The sequence below is a fragment of the Myotis daubentonii genome, chromosome 5 (genome assembly GCF_963259705.1).
Source record: "Myotis daubentonii chromosome 5, mMyoDau2.1, whole genome shotgun sequence".
Lineage (NCBI taxonomy): Eukaryota > Metazoa > Chordata > Mammalia > Chiroptera > Vespertilionidae > Myotis > Myotis daubentonii.
In genome coordinates this window covers 69123276-69140387 of record NC_081844.1, presented here as the reverse complement: position 1 = coordinate 69140387, position 17112 = coordinate 69123276, and the positions used below count along the sequence as shown (strand labels likewise).

Below are 17112 nucleotides of genomic sequence, written 5' to 3'. Positions count from 1 at the left end.
AGGCTAATTGTTTAAAGGTGGTGCCAATAGGACAACCATGTGGTTATGAGAAAAAAATTTCCCCAGTTCTTAAAACTTTTTCATGCTTCTTAGACACATAGGTAGTCTTTTTGACTGTTATTTATAGAGAGGCCTGGTGCATGAAATTTGTGCATGGCAGGGGGAGGTGTCCCTCAGCCTGGCTTGTGCCCTCTCGCAGTATGAAAGCCATCAGTCAGACATTGTTAGCACTGCCTTGGAGGCAGGAGAGGGGGATGTCTGACTGACAGCTTAGGCCCACTTCCCCCTACTGGGTGGTGGGCTAAGCCTGCCGTCAGGCTCCCGCCACTGCTGCTGCACTTGCCAGCTATGAGCCCAGCTCAGACCTTCTGGCTGAGCGGTGCACCCCCTGTGGGAGCGCACTGACACCAGGGGGCAGCTCCTGCCTTGAGTGTCTTCCCCCTGGTGGTCAGTGTGCATCATAGCGACCAGTCGTTCCACTGTTCGATCGATTTGCATTTTATTATATGCAAAATATAATAAAAGGGGGGCAGACCTGTCATCCTCCTCTAAGATTTGTTTTCCTTGTTAATTGCTTCAATTAAAACTATCAGCCAACACTAAAATCTGGGTGTTTATAGTTAGAATGATTCATGTACTCAAGCCATGAATTGACTTTCTGAGAGCATACATTTTTTAAAAATGTTTTATGATTTCAGTGAGAGAGATAGCAACATCAGTGATGAGAGAGAATCATTGATCAGTTGCCTCCTGCACAGTCCCTACTAGGGATGAAGCCCACAACTGGGACATGCGCCCTTACTGGGAATCCAACAGTGAACCCCTGGTTCATAGATTGACCCTCAACCATGGAGCCACACCAGCCAGGCACACATTTTTATCTTTAAACAAAAGGCTTGGTTATGCTTAAGAATCTCTTGATAGAATTTAGTCTTTAAAGAGTTTTTAGATTATTTCCTATTCTTTACTCATGTCTCCATATGTTGTAGGTTTTATAGGAAATCAGTATTGTAGTAGCACAATAATATTCCCTTTCCTCAATAGTGTTTTCATTGCTCATGAGTCTTTTTGTTTGGTCAAAATATATATATATATATATATATATATATATTGGACAGAAGAGTAAACATTTTGAAACCTTTACTGTGGAATCCACGAATAGGCCATCTTTTATTATTTTTTTAAAAGATAAAAAGAACCTTTTTTAAAGGATGGAAATGATTATTTGAAAATTTAAACAGCTAGATTATACAAGAAATTGCTTGAAAGTTCTCGTCTTCAAAGAGTTGGATTCCATTATACAGGCTTTGTTCTTTTTTTAGACCTCTAACTTCAGACTGAAGTTGAGCAGAAATACAGCTTACACTTTCCTTCAAAATCATTCTTGGGCCCCAGATAAGGTGCTGGACCTTTGAGTGGACAAGCAAAGCAGGTTACTGTTAACAGTATCTTTTAACTCTGGAGGTTTTTCAGTAGTATACAGGACCCAGCTGCTCCATTTCCACCTCTTCCCATGAGTTCAACCCTGGGCATATCAATGGCGATCATTTAGACAGATGAATAGATCATCATCAGGACAACCTGTAATCACCCTGGTAGGCAGCTGAATCCCTCAGGACTGATGAGATGCTAGGGACAAAAAAAGGAGGCATTACATATACCCAATAACAGCCACGAATAGGCCATCTTTAGAATTACATTATCTTTTTGTCAACAAGAAAGTTAAATTCCTTATTTCTCTTAAAGAAGTAAGGAAAATGGCCCTAGCTGGTTTTGCTGAGTGGATAGAGTGTTGGCCTAGGAACGGAAGAGTCCCGGGTTTGATTCTGGTCAAGGGCACATGCCTGGGTTGCTGTCTTGATCCCCTCTGGGGTGTGCAGGAGGCAGCGGATTGATGATTCTCATCATTGATGTTTCTATCTCTCTGCCTTCCTCTCTGAAATCAGTAAAAACACATGTTAAAAAACAAAGGCAAATGTGAGTAGTACCTTTAACAAGATTTGTCAAATGCTGTTAGATACCTGTTACACTTAATTTTGAAAAGCCTTTTTTATTAGTATTAATGCTGAATAAATCAATAATCAATATTTTATCCATATTTTAGTGATTTCAAACTAAAAGTTTTTTGAATCACTATCCAAGCTTTCAAATGTGTACATTATAATGTCCTATCAGGTATACCCCATTCTCAAATCTAAGAATCAAGTATTAGATAGGAGTAGTGTGTACATGTACTATTTTTGAACACTTTATCTATTAGTATTAAACAGAAAAGTGAGCATTTCACTTAAAAGAATTCCAGTGATACTTCATCACTGAATTTTCATTTGATTTTTAGGAATATTCACAGAAAATACTTTATTTAAAGAGCTGTGTGAGAAGAAAATTATTTTGATATTATAGAGATAATCCCTTTAAGAACAAATTAAGTCTCATTTAATTAAAATATAGTCTTTTAATATTTTTTCTTTTTTAAATATATTTTTATTGATTTCAAAGAGGAAGGGAGAGAAACATCAATGAGAGAGAATAATTGATTGGCTGCCTCCTGCACATCCCCTCTAAGTTCTCTCTTTTTTGCTCAAATCTTTCACCACTCCCCCACCCTCGATTTCGCACCCACCCACCAGAGCTGTCTCTATTTTGCTTGTTTGGTTTGTTCATTAAATTTCACATAAGTGAAATCAAATGGCACTTGTCTTTCTCTGACTGGCTTATTTCACTTACCTAGCACAATTTTCTTTAGGTCCATCATGCAAAGGGTAAAATTTCCTTTCTTTTTTACTGCGGAGTGTAAATGTACCACAGGTTTTTTGTTTGTTTGTTTTTTAAAATATATTTTACTGATTTTTTACAGAGAGGAAGGGAGAGGGATAGAGAGTTAGAAACATCAATGAGAGAGAAACATTGATCAGCTGCCTCCTGCACACTTCCTACTGGGGATATGCACGTAACCAAGGTACATGCCCTTGACCAGAATCGAACCTGGGACCCTTGAGTCCGCAGGCCGACGCTCTATCCACTGAGCCAAACTAGTCAGGGCCCACAGGTTTTTTTATCCACTCATCTACTGATGGACAATTGGGCTTCTTCCAAATCTTGGCTATCCTCCTATATAATAAAAGGCTAATATGCAAATTGACCTAACGGCTGAATGACTGGTTATTATGATGCACGCTGACCACCAGGGGACAGGCGCTCAACACAGGAGGAGTGCTGCTCAACCAGAAGCCCTGAGCTGGGCTCACGGCTGTTAAGTGCAGCAGCAGTAGTGGGAGCCTCTCACGCCTCTGCAGCAGTGCTAAGGATGTCCGACTGCCGACTTAGGCCTGCTCCCCTGGACTGTGAGAGGGCACAGGCCAGGCTAAGGGACTCCCCCCCACCCCCCACCAAGTGCACATATTTTGTGCACTGGGCCTCTAGTTGTAAATGATGCAGTGAACATAGGGATACATATATTTCTTTGAATTAGTGTTTTTGGGTTCTTTGGATGTATTCCCAGAAGAGGAATCTCTGGGTCATAAGACAGTTCTAACTTAATTATTTGAAGTAACTGCTTTCCTCAGTGGCTGCACCAATCTGCATTCCTTTCAGTAATGCACTAGGGTTCCCTTTCTCCACATCCTTGCCAGCACTTGTTCGTTGATTTATTGATGATAGCCATTTTGACAGGTGTGAGGAGATATCTCAAGAGACCTTTCAAAATTAGTTTTATTAAAAATTGTGTTGTCATTAAATTATTTTATTTTGTTTTCTTCTAGCTAATAAGCACAAGTGGGTACCACTCCACTTAGATGATGTAAGACCAGATAGTCAAGAAAGACCAGGATCCCGGAACTGCTCAAGATGTCAACCTGAAACAAATAAATCATCACATAATAATAGGAGAAATGATACACGAAGTAAGATACACTCTTAGGGAAAAAATGACTAAGACACTATGTCTTACTGCTTATTATTATTAGTTTTTTGCTTATTATTTTAATTACCATGAATAGTATAAACTATTTGAGAGTAAGTTGCAGGCATTGTTCCTCCTTTTTTTTTTGTTTTTTAATACTTACCCAAGGATATTTTTTCCATTGAATTTTTAGGGAGAGAGAAGGGGGCGGGGGGGAGGAGAGAGAGAGAGAGAGAAAGGAAGAAATATTGATGTGAGAGAGAGACACCGATTGATTGCCTCCTGCATATCAGGACATGGGACAGAACTGCAGCCTGGGTAAGTGCCCTTGTCTGGGAATTGAACCCGAGACCCTTCAGTTTGAGGGCCACCACTCTAACCGCTGGGCCAAACTAGTCACGGCCAGGCATTGTTTCTCTTTAACCCTAAATACCCTCAGAATATATGTCGTAAAAACAGTAATAACAGTGTGACTGTCTACAGGTAGTTTTCCTCCTCTCTTTTCTAGGATCTAATCTAGATCACACATTGCTTTTAACTGTCTTTTATCTTTAATGTCCATTAGTTTGGCATAGTTCTTTTGCTTTTGTCTTTCATAACATTGATTTTTTTTTTTTCTTAAGACTGCAGGACAGATACACCTCACTTTGGATTTTCTGATCAGATTGGCTTATGAATTTTTGGCAGGAATACTGCAAAAGTTAATGGTTTTCTTCTCCAAGCATCACAAGGAGCTGCACATGATCTTAGTTTATCATCTTACTGGTGATTCTTTGAGCACTCAATTTGATGTACTCAAGGCTTTAATATATTTTTATTGATTTCAGAAAGGAAAAGAGAGGGAGAGAGAGATAGAAATATCAGTGATGAGAGAGAATCATTGGTTGCCTCCTGCATGCCCCCTACCAGAGCTGGGGCCCACAACCCGGGTATATGCCCTAACTAGGAATTGAACAGTGACCTCCTGGTTCTTAGGTTGATGCTCAACCACTGAGCCACGCCGGCTCGGCAGGCTTTTTTAATTTATAGATATTCTTTTCTCCTTTGTAATTAGTGTTATTTGTGGGGCAAGACTTTGAGATGTGGAAATCTAAGACTTTTCACATGCACTTTAGTTTTCATTGATGAGTCTTACCTGATTCAGTTATTACCACAACATTTGCAAATGTTGGTTTTTTTTCTTCCTGCATTATTCCTTTTATATTTATTAGTTGACATTCCACCATAAACAACTTTCCATTATTATCAGAATGAACTTATGGACTCTTTAAAAAATTTTTTCAGTGAGTTATGATCCATGGCCATGATTATTTAATTTGATACTCAAATTGTCTCACATTTGACTATTGGGAGCCTTTTCTGGGTGGTTTCTGGATACTTTTTTTAAAAATCAACTTTACTGAGTCTATAAATCATATATATTAAAATGCACTAAGATTGCTGTTAACTATCCCAATCACTAATGTACTTACTTTCTGTCAGGTTAGATTTGCCCTTTCTAAAATTTCACATGTATTGAATTATATAATATATATTATGTACTCTTGTGTGTCCTTTTGCTCAACATGATGCTTTACAGATTCATCAGTACTGTTTCAGACGTCAATAGTTCTACATCTTTATTGCAGAATAGTTTTGTGTTGACTGGATATACCCCTTTATCAATTCAAATATTTGTGGATATTTGACTTATTTCCAGTTTTTGCATATTATAAGTAATATTACACTCTGGCCAGTTTGGCTTAGTGGATACAGCGTTCGCCGTTGGGCTAAAGGCTCCTGGCATTGATTCTGGTCAAGAGCATACACCTCGCTTGCAGGCTCAATCCCTGGCCCTGGTCGTGGTGGGTTTGGGAGGCAACCAATTGTTATGTGTCTCTTACATCGATCGTTCTTTCTGTCTCTCCCCCCTCTATTCCACTCTCTAAAAAACCAATGGAAAAATATCCTTGGGTAAGGATTAACAACAAAAAAAGTAATACGAACATCTATGTACAAGTCTTTGTGTGGGCATATGTGAAAGTTTCTGGGTAAACACCTAGGAGGGGCTTGTTAGGTGGTATGGTAAGTACATATTTAACTTTATGAGAAATTTCCAGATTGTTTTCTAAATTGGTTGTATCATTTTACATTCTCACCTGAAGGGTTTTTTTCCCCCATGACTATTTGTTAAGCCATAAGTCTTAGGGAATTTCCCTTACTTTTTATTGCTTTGGTCATGATATTCTTTAACATGCTCTATTATCTTTTCTACATATTACTGGTGATAAGAGCAGGAGGGTTTTTCCTGTTTTTGTTAGTTTTATATTTGTTTTCTAATACATTTTTATTATTTCAGAGAGGAAAGGCGGGGAGAGAGAGAGAGAGAGAGAGAGAGAGAGAGAGAGATATTAATTAATGATGAGAGAGAATCATTGATTGGCTGCCTCCCACATGCCCAACACTGGGAAACAAGCCCACAACCCCTGGCATATGCCTTGACCAGAATGGAACCGTGACCTCCTGGTTCCTAGGTCGAAGCTCAACCACTGAGCAATGCCAGCCAGGCACTAACTTTTCTTTTCTTTTCTTTTCTTTTTTTTTCTTTTCTTTTCTTTCTTTCTCTTTCTCTCTCTCTTTCTCTCTCTCTCTCTTTCTTTCTTTTCCTCCTTTTCTTTTTTTTCCTTTTCTTTCTTTTGCCAAAATTAATTCCCTTATATCTAAAATCTAGTTAACAGCAATTTAAAAATCTAGTCAGTAGCTATATTTACTAAATTTTCCACAAAATATGGCTTTAAATTTATAAGAGCTATCTACAGAAAAATTTTCCTTTTGTTATCAGTTTCTCAGATATATCAATGTTTTGTTATAAAAGTATGTTCATAATTAAATTTTTAAATTAAATTTTGGGTATATAAGAAAATACAGGATTGTGCAAAAGTAGGTTTACAGTCATGAATATGCAAAAAGAGTTTATTCTTATATATTTCTTCTTACTAGCAAGTATACCTACTTTTGCCCACCTCTATGTATAAGGTTATGAAGACTAATATTAAAATGCATGTTAGTGTTACCTTCTTTGTATGCCCTCTGCAGTTTTCATCTTCTTGCCTCCCTTCTGAGAAAAAAAAGCCTCAAGCTTTATTATTTTAATGTTTTTTGAAATTGACATCCAGTATGACTCCATTTACATATCATTTGGCACTAATCTTTTTTACTTAGTGTAATTTTTAAGGTTCATAGTCTTTGACACTAATTTTTTTAACTTCAGAGAGAGAAATGGAAACATTGACTATGACAATGAAACATCGATTGGTTACCTCCCACACATGCCCTGGGGTACCAGGAATTGGGACTACACTGCAACCAACTGAGCCACACAGGCCAGGGCTTTACTTAGTTTTCTTACATTTATACATATTGGTTGTATTGCTGTGATTCATTCTTTTTTTTTTTTCTTCCCATCTGCTAAAGGGTATTTCACTATTTGATAAAATCTGTTTTTTGATTTTAAAAACAAAACCCTAACCCAGTGGTTCTCAACCTTCTGGCCCTTTACATACAGTTCTTCATGTTGTGACCTAACCATAAAATTATTTTCGTTGCTACTTCATAACTGTAATGTTGCTACTGTTATGAATCGTAATGTAAATATCTGATATGCAGGATGGTCTTAGGTGACCCCTGTGAAGGGTCATTCGACTGCCAAAGGGGTCGCAACTCACAAGTTGAGAACCGCTGCCCTAACCGGTTTGGCTCAGTGGATAGAGCGTTCGGCTTGCGGACTCAAGGGTCCCAGGTTCGATTCCAGTCAAGAGCATGTACATTGGTTGCAGGCACATTCCCAGTGGGGAGTGTGCAGGAGGCAGCTGATCAATGTTTCTCACTCTATCCCTATCTCTTCCTCTCTGTAAAAAATCAATAAAGTATATTTAAAAAAATCTGTTTTGTTAGTGGACATTTTGAATTGTTAGCAATTTTTTGACATTGAAATGCTGTCATGAACATTTTTATGCATGTTTTCCAGTAAGTGTATATAGGAGGTTCTCTAGAGTAATTTCTTTAGACTGCAACCCATAAGATGCATTATAAAATTGGTGTATTGGGTCATGATCAAATATGTAAAGAAAATTGATAGACTGGGAGACTTCACATAGTAAATTTATTATGACATTTGTGTTTAAATTACAAAAATGTTTTGCTTGTATACTACAGTATAACATAAAATAGGCTTACTTTGGCTCTGGCTAGGTTGCTCAGTTGCTTGGAGCATCATTCCATACACCAAAAAGGTTGCCGGTTTGATTCCCAGTTATGCTACTGTTATAAATTGCAGGTTCATTCCCCAGTCAGGGCACACATGGGAGGTAACCAACGGATGTTTCTTTTTCTCTCTCCCCTCCCCCCTTTCTCTCTATATATCCTCTCTCTTTCAAATGAAGTCCTTAGGTGAGGATGAAAAAAAAAGGCTTACTGTGGTTTAGGCAGAAATATTTGGAGAATACTATTATTGGGAAGAATTTGCAGAGTCTAGGTCAGTGATTCTCAATGGGAGTGATTTTTTTTCCTCCCAAGGGGACATTTGATATTGACTGATGATAACAGTGGTTTTCATAGCTGGAGGTGGGGAGTGTTAGGAGATGAGTGTGTGCTACTGGCACGTAGGTGGAGGCCATGGATGATGGTAAACATCATACCGTACTGCAGGACAGCCCTGCACATTATAGAGTTATCTGGCTCACAATGTCTATATTGTCAAGTTTGAAAACCCTGATCTATAGCATATCTATCTATCTATCTATCTATCTATCTATCTATCTATCTATCTATCTATCATCTATCTATCTACACACACACACACACACACACACACACTAATAAAAGGGTAATATGCTAATTAGACCAGATAGACTGGATGTCCTTCCAGTCAAAAGCTGCAGCAGCTGCGAGGACTGAGGGCTGAGGGCCGGCGGTACAGGAGAGGTGGCAGCACAGGCAGTTCCAGCACTTACGGCCCCTTTCGCAGAGGCATCATGGGAGAGGCAGTGGCGCTGGGCCAGTCCTGGTGCCATGCTTCCACAGAGGCTGGATGGGGTGCGAACTGCTGTGCCTCAACCTTCCACAGCCTCTCCCCCAGCTGGCCTGGCCCCAGATCATCCCTTACCCACCAGTGGGCAGGGGGTGGGGCCAGCCTGGTCGCCTCCCGCAGAGGGGAGCGGGCCTAAGCCATCAGTAGGACATCACCCAAGGGCTCCCGGACTGTGAGAGGGGGCAGGCTGGGCTGAGGGACCCCTCCACCCCCAGTGCATGAATTTTCATGCACCAGGCCTCTAGTGTGTGTGTGTGTAATTATTCCAATATTTTAAAGAGGATGTGTCTATTTTTTCTCTCACTAGCAGTATACAGATACTCTGTCTTTACTATCTTGGTTCACAATTGATATTGGCAGGACCTTGAAATGTTTGTCTGAGTGGAGCAGATGAAATGCTCTTTCATTGTCTTCATTTGCATCTCTCACAGCCAATGAGGCTAAGAACCATTTTCTATATTTATTATTTGCATTTCTTAGTTTGCCCTACCTGTCTTCTAGCTATTTCCCTATGAGTTCCAGTGTGTGCACGTTTGTGTATAAGACCTTTGTATGACTTCTGTATATTCTGATTATAATTTGTGTACTGTTTTGCAGATATCTACTCCCAGTATGTTTTGTGGTTTTATTTATTTTTTCTTTAAAAGAAACGCCTTTTGGGGGGTGGGAGTGGCTGGGGAGAGGTCAGTGGGGGAGAAAGAAGACCTATGTAATACTTTAAACAATAAAGGATTTAAATTTTAAAAAATGAATAAGAGAAACATCTTTTTCTTAAATAGAAACACCCTTTCCTTAAACATTTTGTGAAAATAAGTATTTTTTTAGTATGTTATTTTTACTTACTAGAATTTCTTTTTTTAAAAATACATTTTATTGATTTTTTTACAGAGAGGAAGGGAGAGGGATAGAGAGTTAGAAACATCGATGAGAGAGAAACATCAATCAGCTGCCTCCTGTACACTCCCTTCTGGGGATGTGCCCGCAACCAAGGCACATGCCCTCGACCAGAATTGAACCTGGGACCCTTGAGTCCGCAGGCTGACGCTCTATCCACTGAGCCAAACTGGCTAGGGCTAGAATTTTCTTTTTTATATGTCAGTACTTTTGTGGGCTCCCTTTATGCCAAAGACATTTTAAAAAATATATATATTATTGATTTTTTACAGAGAGGAAGGGAGAGGGAAAGAGAGTTAGAAACATCGATGAGAGAGAAACATTGATCAGCTGCCTCCTGCACACCCCCTATTGGGGATGGGCCTGCAAACAAGGTACATCCCCTTGACTGTAATAGAACCCTTGATCCTTTCTATTACTGAGCCAAACCAGTTAGGGCTGCCAGAGACATTTTGAAAAATTTCTATGGGATCTCTTAAGTTTGTATCTATCTGAAGATTGATTACCTGGTTACTAAATAACTAGATACAAAGTGAAGAGAAGTGGTTACCAGGTTTTCATAAAGATAATCATGTTATTCATAGCTGCAAATTGGAATATATAAAACTATTTTTATTTCAAAAAGGTTGGAGACGTGATAGAGAAAAGAGAGATGATCAAGATGAAGTTTCCAGTGTGAGAAGTGAAGGTGGTAATATCCGAGGTTCCTCAAGAGGCCGAGGAAGAGGCCGAGGACGGGGAAGAGGCCGAGGCAGAGGAAATTCTCGATGTATGGCATGATTTTTTTTTTTGTGTGTGTGTGGTTTTTTTTTTTTTAATATATTTTTATTGATTTCAGAGAGGAAGGAAGAGGGAGAGAGATAGAAACATCAATGATGAGAGAGAATTGTTGATTGGCTGCTTCCTGCACGCCCCTTACTGGTGATCGAGCCCAAAACCCAGGCATGTGCCCTTGACTGGAATCGAACCTGGGACCTTTCATTCTGCAGGCTGACACTCTATCCACTGAGCCACACTGGCTAGGTCTTTTTTTTATTTTATTAGATAAACTGAAAAATGTGTGTAAGCCTTCAGCCTTAGTTTTCCCCCTATCTCATATGTAACTAATTTACTTGTCTGATAATATAAATGATTTAATTTTTTATCCCTTGAAGTACTGTATTTTGAATTTTTCTTTATAGTAACTTTTTCTGTTTTTTAAAAAAGTTTGTGACCACCTTTTTTCTTCTTCTCATCAAGTGAACTTTGATTATTCATATGCTTATCGAGAACATGGCGAAAGGACTGATCAACCATTTCAAACAGAACTTAATACCAGTATGATGTATTACTATGATGATGGTACTGGTGTACAGGTATATCCTGTGGAAGAAGCATTGCTCAAAGAGTATATTAAGCGCCAAATGTAAGTTGATAAGTTGTAAGTAGATGTAATGATAAAGTTTGTTGCAATATCAAAAGTTAACATCATTGATAGCATTTTGTATTGTGATTTTTAAAAAATGTTTTTATTGATTTTAGGAAAAGCGGGGGGTGGGTTGGGGGCAGGAGGGAGAGAAAAACATGTATGTGAAAAACATCCATTGGCTGCCTCTTTTATACCCTGTACCAGGAGGGATCAAACAGGCAACTGGGCATGTGTCCTGACTGGCAATTAAACTGGCAGCCCTTTGGTACATGGGATGATACCCAACCTACTGAGCTATATATCAGTCAGGGCTGTATTCTCTTTTCTTTTTTAGGATATGTTGGTAAAATAAGTATTTTTAAAAATTTATATTTGGTTCATGTTATTTATGATATTGCTTTGTCTACTGTTTAGGTATTTGCTTAAAGGATATTACTTATAATATCATGGCATAATTATGAGCAATTAAATATAATAGAAAACTATATATTCTAAATGAGCAAGAAGTTTGGATTATTTACAAATTTTGCAGTTACATTTTACATTCATTGTTACTTTGTTATTTCAGGTATACAGCACCGTGGTTAGACAACTATATACTTTACAAAAACATTGTCTTGAAACTTTCTTAGCAATTGACTTCAGAGTTTTAAGTTTCTGTTTTAACTTTTAAGTTTTCATTCTTTGACACATTAAATGAGGGCTACATTATTTTTAGTTGAGATTTCTTACTCTATCTAGTTCTCATAATAGTTGCTTTCTGAATACTGAAATCGGTTAAGAGAACATTAGTTTGTTCTGTTATCTTTTTTTTTTAAATGTCTTTTTTAATATATATTTTATTGAGTTTTTACAGAGAGGAAGGGAGAGAGATAGAGAGTTAGAAACATCGATGAGAGAGAAACATCGATCAGCTGCCTCCTGCACATCCCCCACTGGGGATGTGCCCGCAACCCAGGTACATGCCCTTGACCGGAATCGAACCCGGGACCTTTCAGTCCACAGGCCGATGCTCTATCCACTGAGCCAAACCGGTTTCGGCAGTTCTGTTATCTTTAAGAAAAAAAATAGCTCTTCATATTAGTGTAGTATAGGATGTTTGCATATTTACATAGTGTTAATATAGTGGTGGGAAAAAAAATGTTTCCAACTGATTTGCTTCACCAATTTGCTGAAATTTTAATTTTTGTAACCTTACAAGGTGAATGCAAAAAGCTGTTTTTGAAAGGGCACAAGCATGTTAAAAACATCTATTTATATATAAGAAAGAAAATGGACCCTACTCTCTCACTAGAAAATAATTTCTTTTTAAAAAAAATATATTTTATTGATTTTTTACAGAGAGGAAGGGAGAGGAATAGAGAGTTAGAAACATCGATGAGAGAGAAACATCGATCAGCTGCCTCCTGCACACCTCCCACGGGGATGTGCCCGCAACCAAGGTACATGCCCTTGACTGGAATCGAACCTGGGACCTTTCAGTCCGCAGGCCAACGCTCTATCCACTGAGCCAAACTAGTCACGGCTAGAAAATAATTTCTTCAGCAGCAGCATCATCTAGATGTTGATTTGATTGACTTACAATATGAAGCAGCTTGTTTATTTTGGTCTTGCTTCTTTATTTACAGTTAATGCAAACACTTCTTATGGACAGACAGTGTTTGGCATGTGGCTGCCAACTTCAAACTACTATTCTTATATTTTTGTAACTCTTTTTCCCAGATCCCTTCTGAGACCTAGCAGTGGACTTTGTATCTTTGAGGTTTTTCATACATAGTAGGCACATTGATTAAGGTTTACATTTTTCTCTTTAAGAAGTTACTGAAAAACTTTTACTCGTGGAAAATTATGCTGAATGAATTTTGAAGAGGCTGAGCCTTTTATGGAGTTTTTAAAATCATTTTAACTGAAGATGTATACTTTTTTTATGTCAAAATATTGAAAATTCAAGATTTTTGTTATTTCTAGCTGGGACAGTCCTTGGCATTAAGATATAGATTATGAGTATGTTTATACGAAGTTTCAAAAAAATATGTTATAGATACTAGGGTGATTTATGAATTTCACAAGTACTAGAGTAAAAGGCATCTTAATGATTCAGAGACGTTTTCACTAAAGAACAATTTTAACTTCTGAGTAAATAAAATGCCTTAAATGATTTAGAATTTAAGAACATATATTTGTGCTCATCACATTCCAGGCCAGGGGTGGGCAAACTTTTTGACTCGAGGGCCACAATGGGTTCTTAAACTGGACCGGAGGGCTGGAGCAAAAGTATGGATGGAGTGTTTGTGTGAACTAATATAAGTTCAAAGTAAACATCATTACATAAAAGGGTACGGTCTTTTTTTTTTTTTTTTTAGTTTTATTCATTTCAAATGAGGCGAATCCAGCCCGCTGGCCGTAGTTTGCCCACGGCTGTTCAGGCACTGTGAAAGGGCCTTTGAAGTATAACAAAAATCAGAATGTTAATTTTTTTTAAGACTTAGATTATTTTTCACTGTTGAAGAATAAAGTATTTACTAATGTTGCTGAAATGTCAGTAGTATTTCCCTGATGCAAGGGAGCTTTGCATTGTTGTAATTGGATAAATATGAGTATAAAGAAACAACTTGGATATTTACATTTCTAAAATAAGGTATTTTTTCCTCCAGTGAAAAGTAGGTCAAAGTCAGTTTTCATTTATAGGTGATTTTTTTTTCTTCACAGGTAGAATTTGACTTAAATACTTCAAGTGTATCTTAGTCACCCAACCTTACACCCAAATGTATGAGCACCCAACTTTGCAAACTTTCTCTCTATTTGGGAACAGTATAGAATTAAGCTGCTGACCATATCATTATTGATGTCATGTATTTCTTTTGAATTCTACATTTCCCCCCATTTATTCTCTTGATCTGTCTCTTTAGATTTCTTATTTTTCTATACAGAAGGTATAATTTAAACATGTGTTTCTCAAGTGCCTTGTTAAATATATTCTTCATATTTGTATCCTGGAACTTGTAGTTATTGATTATACAGTTTGTTCACTCATATTTCTCTCTATAGTTTCCTAGGAAAGATTAAGGTGTTTAAGCTTTTTTTGTCCCCCCCACCCCCCCATGTACCTCCTGATGTCATAAGAATTCTTTGTTTAGTTATTTGCTGTTCTTAATGTCATTTATAGTATTTATCTCCCCATCAAAGAAAGGGGGAGATCTTGCATTATTTAAATATATAATTGTGTGTGTGCCTGAGCCCATGTATTTACTAAGTTTTTCACTAAACAGTGTACTTGATTACTAGGGTTCAGAAGTATTGAAACAATGTCAGTACCCTGTCAGTTTAGAAAACAGAACAAACTGTAATGTGCTCTGTAAACTTGACAAAGAATACTTCCCATATACCATTCTTCTCAGTGATGGGGAAAAGTTGGAAGGTAGTATGTTGACATGTGTTTAGCTTTTGTTACTTGGTGTTTAAACAAAGCAAATACAAATAGCTTTGTATAGAAAATTTTCACCTAAGTTACTCATTTTAAAAATCAGTTATTGAACTTTTAAATTGTGGTTAATTCTTTGTAATTAAGGTGATCTAAGTGTAAAAATTAGTTTTATTGTACTATTAGTTTTAGAATTACTGTTACTTTTTTGGAAGATAACTAGTATTCTAAAAATTTTTCTGCTCATTATTAACTTGGTAGGATTTTGGTGTTTTGTTTTTTTCAATTACATGCAATATTAGTTTCAGGTGTACATTATAGTGGTTAAACAGTCATATACTTTACCTAGTGTTTCCCTGATATGGCCCATACCCAACTGGCACCATTTTCAATCTTATATAATAAAAGCCTAATATGCTAAGTGTCCGGTAGTCCGTTCAACCAATCAAAGCGTAATATGCTAATGATATGCTAAGGCTGCTCAACCACACGCTATGACATGCACTGACCACCAGGGGGAAGACAGTTTACTGGTCCACCAGTCGTTATGACATGCACATCCCCCTAGGGCTCCCGGATGCAGGAGGACACTGGGTGGGCTGAGGGAACCCCTCCCCCCCCCCAAGTGCACGAATTTCATGCACTGGGTCTCTAGTTATTACAATATTATCCACTATATTTCCTATGCTGTACTTTTATATCCCCATCACTTCCAGTTTTATAACTACCAATCTGTACTAACAACTCAGTCCTTTCACCTCTTTTGCCAACTCCCCAAGCTGACTTCTCCTCTGGCAACCACCAGCCTATTCTCTGTATCTATGAGTCTGTTTCTGTTTTGTTTGTTCATTTATGTTGTTCTTTAGATTCCACATATAAGTACTATCATTTCTTATATTTACTCTGTGTTGTATTCAATCTGTATAATGCTATTAATAAGTTACAATAGGTTTTTAGAAGCTGATACTATAAGCAATAGATATTTTTATTTGCTATTGAACAAATGGATGAAATTGATATTTATTTTATTGTTTCTCTTTTTAGTGAATATTACTTCAGTATAGAAAATTTGGAACGGGACTTCTTTCTTAGGAGAAAGATGGATGAGCAAGGTTTCTTGCCTATTTCCCTGATTGCTGGTTTCCACCGTGTTCAGGCTCTCACTACAAACCTTAATCTCATTTTAGAGGTAATTATACATTCGCAAAACAGATAAAACAGCCTGCATTTTTGTTTATGTTGCAAACCTAAAACTGCTCTAAAAAATAAATTCTATTATAGTTTTTATGAGGGGAAAAAAAACCCCAAAACAATCTGTAGTAGTCTGAGGCTTTGGATTAATCTCATGGCTTTTTTTCCATTTTATCAAGCTCAAATAAATTTCTAACCTTGGAAACCACTTAAATAATTACTAGTGATGTTTCCTCCTGTATTTAAACTGATCCTTCAAACTTGAACATTACTGGCTTTTTTGGCCCCAGTCTTCTTCCAGTTTTAGTGTGTATTTCCATTTATTAAATTTTTGTGTGGACATGTTTTCCTTTCTAGTGGGTAAATATTGATGATTGTGATTGCTTGATTTTGTTCTTGTTCCACTTTCTGTTCTCTTTATTTTCTTACTGAATTAATTTTTCCCCCAATAGGGAATAAATTCCGTATGATTCAAGATTCAAAGCACAAACTTTCCTTCTCCTCACCTTTCACCAGTAGTAAACTAGTTAAACTAACTTTCTTGGTGACAGTCATGTTACTTCTTTTTTGTGTATTCCTCCTAAGATAGTTCATACTAGACTACATACACTGTTATATTGCCCCTTTTCAAACACAGCATGTTTTGTAAAAGCATTCATCTCCCCAGGTTTTTTTCTTTAATTTTTTCCCTTTTCAACAGGCATAATTTATACGGTGTATATTAGAAATCATAACATTACAAATTACTTTCTCTGTGTATAGACCTGTGTAACTTTCACCTAGGTTAAGAAATGGAACATTTTCAGCATTCTAGGACCTCCCTTGTGCCCCATCCTAGTCAGTACCACTGCTCTACTCAAAGGAAATTGCTTTCAGAGCCCTCCGTCACCTGTCTTTTAAACTTCACATAATCAGTTCTGTGTATTATTTTATATCTGATATTTGCTCATCATTATTTCTGTTAGTTTATCCATTGTTAGTGTGTAGCAGTTGTGTTTCTATTTTTGTGTAACTCAAATATTTTCATGCTTTTGTTGATAGACATTTGAGTTCTTTTGAGTTTGAGTGATATACTGTTGTGAATATCAGTGCACATATTTTTTGGATGACACCTGTACTTATTTTCCTGTGAAACTGATGGGTAACAGGAAATAAATGCTTAGCTTTTGAAGATACTGGTGAACATTTTCCCATTACATATGTTCTGCTCTCTTATGTCTGGATCTTTA

The 17112-nt window shown here is 37.4% G+C and overlaps 1 protein-coding gene across 25 annotated transcripts in view; it reads left to right on the top strand.

Annotated features, from left to right (window-relative positions):
• Positions 1–17112, top strand: part of LARP1B (La ribonucleoprotein 1B) — a 91983-nt gene that overhangs the window by 11653 nt on the left and 63218 nt on the right. For 23 of the 25 annotated variants that reach the window (XR_009453049.1, XR_009453042.1, XR_009453044.1 and 20 more), the window contains 4 exons: positions 3762–3902; positions 10489–10632; positions 11103–11268; positions 15737–15881. Coding sequence is in view for 17 of the 25 variants with exons in the window: in XM_059698054.1 (XP_059554037.1) it covers positions 3762–3902; positions 10489–10632; positions 11103–11268; positions 15737–15881 (596 nt within the window). In the remaining 8 variants the exon portion in view is untranslated. The remainder of the gene's footprint in view (positions 1–3761; positions 3903–10488; positions 10633–11102; positions 11269–15736; positions 15882–17112) is intronic. The other 2 variants (XM_059698055.1, XM_059698056.1) reach the window with 2 other exon arrangements.